Consider the following 10,724-nt stretch of genomic DNA (forward strand, 5'->3'; position numbering starts at 1 on the left):
CGATGAAGAGAAAATAAAATTCCCTATATTGTCATAATTAATTCATTAATTCTATCCTTAGTCTGAGCAAGCAGTACCTTGTTGAATAAGCTCTCTTGTATAAAACAGAATGCCATGGCCACTCAATATTGGAAACAAAAGAATATGTATAGCTTGCAGGTGTGAACGGCATACAGGAATAGTTCACACTTTTCATGTGACATTCAAAAAAATAAAAATAAAGAAACACAAAAGCGAAAACATTACAATTAATGTCTATGAAAATAGTTCACAGGTAATATATGCTAAACTTTTATCAGCTGTATACTACATCTAAAAGAGGCAAATTATGATCTGCATTGCCACTAACATTAAAAAGTGTGTGGAGTTTGTATGTTCTCCCTGTGCCAGCGTGGGTTTCCTCCAGGTGCTCCGGTTTCCTCCCACACTCCAAAAACATAACAGTAGGTTAATTGGCTGCTATCAAAAATTGACCCTAGTCTCTGTGTGTGTGTGTGTGTGTGTGTGTGTGTGTGTGTGTGTGTGTGTGTGTGTGTGTGTGTGTGTGTTAGGCAATTTAGACTGTAAGCTCCACTGGGGCAGGGACTGATGTGAGTGAGTTCTCTGTACAGCGCTGCGGAATCAGTGGTGCTATATAAATAAATGATGACGATGATGGTGATGAATGTATGTATTAAAGCAGCAATCCCACACAGATTTTGTTTTCTTTAACTAGCAAGTCAAGTACATGTTAAGCATGCATCTGTCAATTTTCTTACCTCTACAAATCATTATCTCTTTTTTGAAAGGTCTCTAGCAAACAAAATGGCTGTCAGACAAGCATTAGTGAATGCTGTAGTGAGCATGCCTGCTCAATATATCATGTGACTGTGGTTGCCATGTTAGTCTAATATAATAAATTCCAGCTTGAAGAAAAAAACATCAAGGGACATTCCTTTTTAGTATCTGTCACAGTGACTTAAGTTTAGAAGAAAAACACACCAATTCTTTTTCATTGGATTGCTGGTTTAAGAGTCACATGATTGAGCAGATTGGCTTTGGGGTGCCCCTCTAAGTTCCTCATTCCTCTCCCCCACCATCAAATTAACATGCATGCTGAGAGCTTGTGTAGCAGACTGGTTGAGTCATTTATGTTAGGTGAAAACTTCTACTCATCCACAAATGCCTCCATCTTGTTCCAACAAACCCATGTGCTTCTGAAGAACTCTAGGCACATTTGTGCAAATCAAAGCCACTATGGGTCAAAGGCTGATTTTGCACTGCAATGACATCCACCATCTGAACAACACGTTTAATATGAAGTATAAACATCCAAATGTGTGTCAATAAACGTAATCATTTAGTGGCACACTTCTTTCATTTTTAAATTGTTAGACCAATACCACATTCGTTGAGTGACATCAGTTTCAAACATCCCTGTCATCCATGTAGTTTTGTAAGATAACAATAGTTAAAGAGACAAGTGTTGTCATGGCAACTTCATTTAGACATATTGTGGAAGTCAGGTACCTCCAAGACACTTTAAGCATTAAACAAATGAAACATCCTTTGAGTAACATTTATTGCAGCAGGCTGCCATGGCTACCAAATAGGGCTGAGAGAATTGTTACAGGCCCCAAAAATCACTGCTTGTACATTTTAATAGGCTCATTATCCTAATATATGAGTAATCCTTGTTATGAATGTGGGTTGATCAGATGCGAATTTTGGTTTCACTTCTAGCCCATGACTGTGCATGTACTGCAAAGAGGCCTGGGAATCGTGCTCAGAAAAAGAGGCCTTTTGACTATGCTTAATCTTTAACCAAAACCCAATGCCCCCACATGTAAAGGCACCAGTACAGACCAGCACTGCCGGAGCATACCCACTCCTCCCTTGTCACAGAGATACTGGAGGCTGCAGTGGGCTCTCCCTTACCTCCCTGTCAAACACACACTAGTACTGCTAAAGCAGATCAGGTTTAAGCATATAGATTTATATCGATTCTTTGTAGAGAATACAACCAATGCTGCCCTCACCACCTGAAATGCCCCTGACCATGTAAGAATCTTTGCTAACTTACTCAGCTCGTCCTCCTGAGCAGCAGCAGAAGAGACAGCAGCCATGTTCACCGGTAGTGCTATCACAGGGAGGAGTTACGGGGGTGGGGATTGCTCCAGTTCCTGTAGATATTGTTTCTTTTTGTTATTTGCTATCACGGAATCTGATTGGCGTTGCCTTTTAAATTCACTGAGTATACTGTGATACATCGATGCTGTAACTATATATCTTTCCTGTGCAGTGCCTGTTATTACTGACAGTGGCAGGAGGGACAGCTGCCGCACCATAGGAAAACGTGGCCAGTCCCTCTAGCTCCTTGGAGAAAGCTGCTATCTCTGCCTGCTCTCCCTGTCATGCTTATTTATTTGGTAATAGTTATATATTTAGAATGAGCTGATCGTAATGTCAACCCATCCCTCCTCCTACTGGGGCATTTTTAGTCTATAGGACTGCCTGGCTGCAATACAAATGCCAGTTTGGGGACAGTGGTAGAGGAGAGACGCTGCACAATAGAGTGCTTCTTTCAATGAATCTTGTGAGGCAAATAATGAGTTAATAATGCAAAAATCTATGTCTTTTCTTAGACCTCAGAAATTGGGTTTATGGTCGAACTGCAAGTAGCACAGGAATTTGCAGAGTATTTTTAAACGTTAAGTAATCTGTAGCCAAAGGTTCAGAAAAAGAAATCCATTGAACGTAAATCTATATTTTGGACACACCCTCTATTAAAGCTACAGCCACTATAGGGGGCAAAGTATGCCGTTTTTATCATAAGAATGTAAAACTATTATGTTAAATTGTTGTGGTATAGAAAGTCTGTAGTTTAAAGTAGCTTTACGTTGCCACAAAAAGTCATACATGAAACCTTTTTGTATTGAAGCATTCAGTAATAATACTGCAGACACAAAGGTGTTCATGCAGAGTTGGACATATGCCTCTTTGCTTAGCCTAAAATATGTAACTTTGTACTGCACCTGCCACAAATAACAGTGTACATCTACATCAATACACAGATTTGGTACATGTACCTCCTTATGTTTGGAGAGGTAGTGCAGGGGAGGGAAGAGGTATGCAAGCGCAGACCGAGTACAGTAATGGTGGGTTTGTGTGATTGCAAACTGAAGCAGACCAGCATGGAGACCTATATACGCCTGTCAGAAGCCATATCAATTGCAGATGCCTGAGGCTGGTGCAAATACAGCTGTTGAGGATAATGGTCACCAGGGCCGAACTGGGATTAAAAATCAGCCCTGACATTTAAAGCACACAGGCCCCCCAGGGCCAGACTAGCCATCTGGCATTTGCCAGAAGGGCCGATGGCTATGCAGTAGTGCAACATGGTCAAGAAAGGAAAAAAAGTAATCAAAAATACATTGCACATGAGAATATAATCAACATACCTCATTGTGGCATGATGTCTTTAAACCAGTGATCTGTTCGCCTAATGGGCGCGCCGTACGAGGAGGGAGCCGCAACTGTCAGCTCAGACAGGCAGGCAGCCTATCTGAGCGCACCTGCGTCGGGAGCCCATGACAGAGGTTAGATGGAGCATCATGGAGGCGAGGAACAAGAATAGGACGGAATGTGTTAAAAGCCCCTAATAGGATAGAGCCAGTCCCATTAGCTCATACGCACAGACTGCCATGCTGGGAATGTATAATATAACAAAAATAATGGCCAATCCTCCCCTGCTTTTGCCAGTCCCTACACCAGACCATCTAGGCCCTTCTGACATTTGCTAGAACTGCCAGAAGGCCAGTCCACCCCTGATGGTCACCAGTACTAGCTAACAGCTACTGATTGAGAATCCTCCTGTGAAGCCTAGGGTTTTCCTCCTGTGTCTCTGCAACTTGTAGATCCTGAGCTTGCTGTGTTGCCACGTTCATGAGAGCTCTCAAAACTTCCTCCATGTTACTGTCTACGTGGGTTGGGTAGTGGAAACTTGTTTCACTAAGCATACCACTTCTGACTCCACTTTTGACTCGAGCACACTTTTGGTGATGCACACATGAACACCTTGCTTTTTAAGTTTCTTTTTTAATTTATTTTTTAGGATTAAAAAATATAGCCTTTCAGGTGCAAAATATAGATAATGTACTACTTATTATGTCAATTTTTTAACATTTAATTGAATAAACTTTTTTTCTTTAGTTTTTTTTGTTTTGGTAGTTGTTAATTATATGTACACCACTGCAGCTCACCATGGCTGTGCCACTGCTGTTTTCAAACCTTCCACTGCCTGGATGATATGATGACTTATTCGCCAAATTGAAGTCAGCAGCAAGGGATATGAAAAAACGGTTCAAGTGGAAGAAGAGGCACAGCGCTGAGGAACTACAGTGTACCAAAGAAAAAGTAAACTTTATTCTCCCCTCTAGTTGCTCAGGTCTGGTGGCTGGCCTTGCTACCTCAGTGGTGCGCCAATACTAAGCATTGGCATCAACTCACTTTTTCATGGACCCCTACCAAGGCATTCCCCCAGTGGGTCCTTCCTACTCCAGTCCGACACTGCCCATACATCGTCTGGTGTGATCCCCATAGATACAAAATCCCAAGTTCTCACAAATAGGGGGTTTGTGGTGGAGACTATGAGGATGCAGAAGCAGGTAGTGTCCAAGTGTGGTGGAAGGAAAATGTAACCTTTCCAGGTGGGCCATATGGCAAAATCTAAATAAGAATAACACATAAACATTTAAAGTGATAACAAAATCAATAGAATATGACTTTTGTAACCATTGATATAATACAAACATCAAAAACATCAAACCTTATCCAAGGTACTGAGATACATTGAAATCAATTTGAGCACTCAGCAGAAAAGAGGTGGGAGTCTAAAAAGAAGGCCTCTGAATGTGAGGGGGGAAAAAAGAGATGGAGGGAGGACTGTGGAGAGAAGAGAACACATTGCAAACACTTGCAACTGATATAGAGTTAATTATTAGACAGTGGTGGGTCGGCATCTTGTTGGGCTTAGTTCCATCTCTGAGGTCTTGACATGGAGGAAGAGAGAGAGATGCTGGAGGCTTGGAAAGGAACTTGACCTGGGCTTCAGGTAGAGATCTAGCTGAAAGTTGATGGTCTAGTGCCAAAGGATTGGCCAATGTAGTGGAGGACCATTTGTAGTGCATGATTTTCATACTGGAGAGTCTGAATTTTCCTAGATTCCCGCAGGATAATCTCTTTGGATGTGAAGTAATGAAGGCATAATATACCATCCTGTGGGATGGACTGATTTGGGGTTTTCGGTTTGAGAGCTCTATGAGCCCTGTCACATAGAAGGTGTATGTCTGGGATTTCTGGAGCTAATTGGTCAAAGAGCATCTTAAAATAAGGGTCCAAGTGAACCAGTTCCACAGATACAAGGATGTCTTTAATACGGAGGATAATTCTGCATTATCCATGTCCTCTTGACATTTCTGTATGGCTTGCTAGTTTAATCTGCAGTGTTCTGGTAGGCAGCTATGTCCTCCACTCTACACTCCATTTGGTCAGTACTGTTTCCAAGTGTTGTTACGTCTGTTTTAATTGGAGGACACTGTGTCTGTGCATGGATAGATTTATGTAACATTTTAATTTCCAATATTAATGAAAAAAATCTCTTCTGGTAATGTGAAATGAGTCTTCTTCATCAGAGTCCATGTCCACAGGGCATTGAGGTGAGGTAGCTTGGCACAGCTGCCTGGTCACTCTCACCTGTCTGCTCTTTATTTGGCAATATTCCATGAAATGCCAAAGCCCTTTGCAAAGACCTTAATTAAACAGTTGCTTTGAAAAATTAGAACACACACATATTGTTTTAACTAGCATTTTTTTTTATCAAATAACATAAAAAAATCAAACATATAACTTATATAACAAAATCTTTAACTAACCTAACAAAAATTTTACCTAACATAACCAAATATCAACTATAATGCTTTATAATAATTCAATGTATTTTGTATTTTCTCTTTCATCCGGTCTGGGGGACACTGCTTACCATGGGTTGTGGAGGGGAGCTTGGGAGTTGGCACCTAACTAGTTAACTTTAGTACTGCTGACAAACCCCTCCCCTCTACAATCCCCCTGCCTCTTCCTGTCCAGTTTTTTTTAGGTGCCCTGGAGTTTGGGCAGCATTTTTTAGTATTTAGGGTAAATTTAAGAAATTTTATTTTTTTACTTTTATTTTTTTACAGGTGGCAGTGCTGGAGTGTGTTCTACTATAGAGAACACACTCACAGCTTGGCAGCGCAGGCATTCCCCTGTCAGCTGAGAGCCAGCGGCTCTCACTGACAGGGACCAAGAAGTACAAGGAAGCAAGTGAAGAGGGTGCCTGATTGAAAGGAGTGACAAGCGGTCTCAAGGACCGCTGCACTCCTCCAGCCTCCCCGTTAACCGGCGCTGCCATTACAGGCATAGAGCGCCGGTTATCGGATAGTGTAAACGGCGGTGGCCATCTTGGATGTCGGCAGTAGCTCTGAAGAGAGGGGGCTATACCAAGATTCCCCCCTCATCCATAGGAGGGGGGCGTCGGATATCTCCGCTGCGGAGACCTCTGTCCTAGAGGTCTCCACTACTCTGCCACGTTTGGAAGCAAGTTTTTGTTTTGTTTTTTAAAAAAAAAACAAATTAGTTGCTAATAGCGGCAAAATGGAAGGAGGGGGAGCTAAAACATAGAGTTCCCCCCTCCCTACAGAGTGAGAGATGGTCTTTCCCAAGTCTTCTGGCGCCAGCAGAAGCCCGGGAAGAGGAACAGAGCTGAGGAGAAGGCACAGGACTGCTGTCGGACTTCTCCCCTTGGTGGCCCTTGGGCTAAGTATCACCTTAAATTACACACATACCTGATGTTGTAATACTGGGCTAGCAGGTTTACACTATAGCCTCCTACTAGCCATAGATATTTATGGTGTTTACAAATTTCAAGTACAACTTTTAAAAATATATCAGTTGATTACTTGGTATTTTCTCTGTTCATTACATACTTTACTCTCTCTCTCTCTCTGCTATCTATCTGTATATTCAGCTAGATTTTTATTTAGTCTGTGTGCTCGGTGTGCTTTCCTTTATAAATATGACAGATAAGGGAAAGGGCCCTATGGCAAAATATTTCACATGTTCTAAATGTAATGTAAAATTACCGTGCGCTCAGAGGGACCCCTTGGCGCTCTGCACGGCATGCGAAGCAGAGGCTTCCACTGCACAGACCCAGCAGGTTTCAGTCCCACCGTCGGTGGAACCGGCCTGGGTTACCTCCCTGACACAGTCGGTTAGCTCTTTAGCTCAGATGGTGTTTCAATCTAACCAGTTGCTGATTACTGTGGCAACTTCTGTGGCTAGTAATGCTAGTACGCAGTCAGACCTCCCGGCTTCCTCAGGTTCTAGTGCTTTGAGTTTGCCGGGACCTTCATCATTACAGACTGACCCAGCCCCGGTTCCTACCGATCCGGCATGGTCTACAGCTATTGTAAGAGGTTTGGACAAGCTTAACCAGTTGCTTGACTCCTCTAACACCCCGCCTGCTAAAAGAAAGAGACCTAAATCTGTTAATCCCCTCTTGGTCCTCTCAGACTCTGAGGAGGAGTCTGAGGAAGAAGGGGAAATTTATTCGGATACTGACCAGGGTCATTCCTCAGAGCAGGGAGAAATTTCTAAAGGCCAATTTGTTAACGATTTGGTTTTAGCGGTCAGACAGGCGTTGGATCTCCCAGAGCCGGAAGATATTACTCCCAGAGACAGAAGTCTCTTTAAAAAGCCCAAGAGGAAGGCCAGCCGTTTTCGCCCTTCCGCAGAACTTAGAGATATTGCTGAACGGGCTTGGAAACAACCTGATAAAAGATTTTCTATTCCCAAGAGGTTCTCTTCCCTGTATCCCTTACAGGAAGAAGAAGTGGTTCGCTGGGAAAGTATTCCCAAGGTGGATATCCCTATTGCTCGCTTGGCAAAACATACTTTACTTCCAGCCCCTGCTTTAGTGTCCCTTCCGGACGCCAATGACCGCAAGGTTGAATCCCAGCTCAAATCCATATTTGCGGCTGCGGGTTCTGCCTTCAGACCCACATTTGCCTCAGCCTGGGTGGCTAGAGCCATGGAGGCATGGGCAGACCAGCTGGCAGAGGCCTTACAGGACTCCGAATTCCTTCCCCTAGCCTTGCACTTAAAGGAGGCTTCGGGGGATCTTTATGAGGCGGCCCAGAACTCAGCGGCGGTTTCCTCTTCCATTCAGGCAGCCTCCATTTCAGCTAGGAGGACGCTTTGGCTGAAATCCTGGGAAGGTGATGCGGAATCAAAAAGGTCCGTTGAAACTATTCCTTTTTCGGCAGCAGGTTTGTTCGGCCCGGAATTAGATACCGTTATTTCTCAGGCAACGGGGGGCAAAAGCACTTCCTTGCCAGTATATGCTAACAGGAGCCGCGCACTGAGGGGCAGCTCTTTTCGTCAGCCCTTTCGTGGGGCCTCTTCCCATATGGGACAGTCCTTTAGAGGCAGGCAATCCTATTCCCGAGGCTCCTCTACCAGGGGGAGGTCCTCGTTTGCATCTAAGCGCCAGACCCCTAAGACCCAGGAGAAGCCTGCGTCCTGACGACCACCCTGTATTGCAGGGGGCGCCAGTGGGGGGACGTCTGTCTCTGTTTTACGGACAGTGGGCAGCGTCTTCCCAAGACCCTTGGATTCGGGGGATTATTTCAGAAGGGTACAAAATAGATCTTCTGGGACCGGCTGCACGCCGTTACTTCCAGACTCCCATTCCCCGAGATCCATTAAGAAGACAGGCTATACAGGATTGTGTAGCTTCTCTTCTGGTTCAGAAGGTCATCTGCAGGGTTCCAGATTGCCAGAAGGGAAGAGGTTTTTATTACAACCTGTTCCTAGTCTCGAAGCCGGACGGCTCCTTTCGTCCCATCCTCAACCTAAAGGGCCTCAATGTTCACTTAAGGGTGGACAAATTTCGGATGGAATCTCTAAGGTCTGTAATAAACGGCCTAGAGAAAGATCAGTTCATAGCGTCCATAGATATAAAGGACGCATATCTCCACATTCCCATTTGGATCCACCATCAGTCCCTTCTCAGATTTTCGGTGGGATCAGGTCATTATCAGTTTCGGGCCCTCCCCTTTGGCCTCTCAACAGCGCCAAGGGTTTTCACAAAGATTATGTCGGTAATGGCAGCATGTCTTCACCTGCAGGGTGTTCAGCTCGTTCCTTATTTGGACGACCTACTCATCAAGGCTTCCACAGAGAGTTGCCTAGGCTATCACCTATCCCTCACCCAGGCGGTCCTAAAGGGTCACGAATGGCTGATAAATTCAAGGAAATCATAGTTGGTTCCGTGTCAGCGCATGGTGTTCCTGGGACTCATTATGGACACCAGCAAGCAAAGGATATTTCTCCCAGTAGAGAAGGTCACCTCTATTTAAAAGGTAACTCAGGTTCTGTCTTCCCCCAAACCCTCAATGCACTTGTGCATGAGGCTACTCGGAAAGATGGTGGCCTCCTTCGAGACCATTCCCTTCAGTCGAGCCCATTCTCGATGTTTCCAGTGGGACCTATTGTCGAAGTGGTCAGGATCACACCTACACCTGGAACTTCAAAAGATCTCTCTATCTCAGAGGGCGAGAATATCTCTTCAGTGGTGGCTGTGCCAGGATCACTTGAATGTGGGCAGATCTTTCGCACCGTGGTCGGGGATTATAGCCACGACAGTGCCAGCTTGAAAGGTTGGTGGGCGGTTATCCTGCACCTCCGGCTCCAGGGACGGTGGTCGGTTCAGGAGTCTGCTCTCCCAATAAATGTATTGGAATTGAAGGCCATTCTTTTGGCCCTCCGGCGAGCACAGTCCCTTCTTCAGGGCCACCCGATCAGAATCCAATCCGACAATGCCACGGCCGTGGCATATGTCAACAGACAAGGAGGAACCAGGAGCGCAGCAGCGATGGATATCGCAGCCCAAATATTGGTTTGGGCAGAGCTATATGTTCCGGCAATATCAGCAGTTTTCATCCCAGGAATAGAAAACTGGGAGGCGGACTATCTAAGTCGAAACCAAATGATGCCGGGGGAGTGGTCACTACACCCGGCATTTCTCTGGTCCACAGGGGGGGTCTTCCAGACATAGACCTCATGGCCTCCAGACACAACAGAAAGGTTCACAGGTTCTGCGCAAGGGTAAGAGATCCTTTAGCGGTGGCAGTGGACATCATGAGGATGTCATGGGAATTCAGGATGGGATACCTGTTTCCTCCGATCCCCATGCTTCCTCGCGTCCTCAGACGAGGACGGCAGGGCTCTCTGCCAGTAATTCTAGTAGCTCCCTTCTTGCCACGGCGTGTGTGGTTCGCAGAAATAATATCTATGGCGGAAGGTCCGGGATTCCGCCTTCCGTATCGAGTCGACCTTCTTCTTCAAGGTCCATTCCATCACCAGAATTTACTTCAGCTCAATTTAACGGCATGGCTGTTGAAGCCAGCCTCTGGAGGGCTAGAGGTTTTTCTTCCAGTGTAATACAAACAATGATGCGAGCTAGGAAACCAGCTTCATCTCGCATCTATCACCGGATTTGGAAGGCCTACATTAGCTGGTGCGAAAATAGGACATGCCACTCGTCCTCCTTTCGTCTCCCTCGCTTGTTAGCTTTCCTTCAGGATGGCCTAGAAGCAGGCCTTAGATTAGGCTCCCTAAAGGTTCAGGTTTTAGCTCTTTCAGTATTT

At 45.0% G+C, this 10,724-nt stretch overlaps 1 protein-coding gene across 1 annotated transcript in view; it reads right to left on the reverse strand.

Moving 5' to 3' along the window:
* ECPAS (Ecm29 proteasome adaptor and scaffold) overlaps positions 1-2,345 on the reverse strand; it is a 114,243-nt gene extending 111,898 nt beyond the window's left edge. Inside the window, exon 1 of the mRNA XM_075210942.1 lies at positions 2,063-2,345. Coding sequence (XP_075067043.1) covers positions 2,063-2,105 — 43 coding nt within the window. The 5' untranslated portion in view covers positions 2,106-2,345. The remainder of the gene's footprint in view (positions 1-2,062) is intronic.
* Between the last annotated feature and the right edge of the window lie 8,379 nt (positions 2,346-10,724).

Source organism: Mixophyes fleayi, chromosome 1 (genome assembly GCF_038048845.1).
Source record: "Mixophyes fleayi isolate aMixFle1 chromosome 1, aMixFle1.hap1, whole genome shotgun sequence".
NCBI lineage: Eukaryota > Metazoa > Chordata > Amphibia > Anura > Limnodynastidae > Mixophyes > Mixophyes fleayi.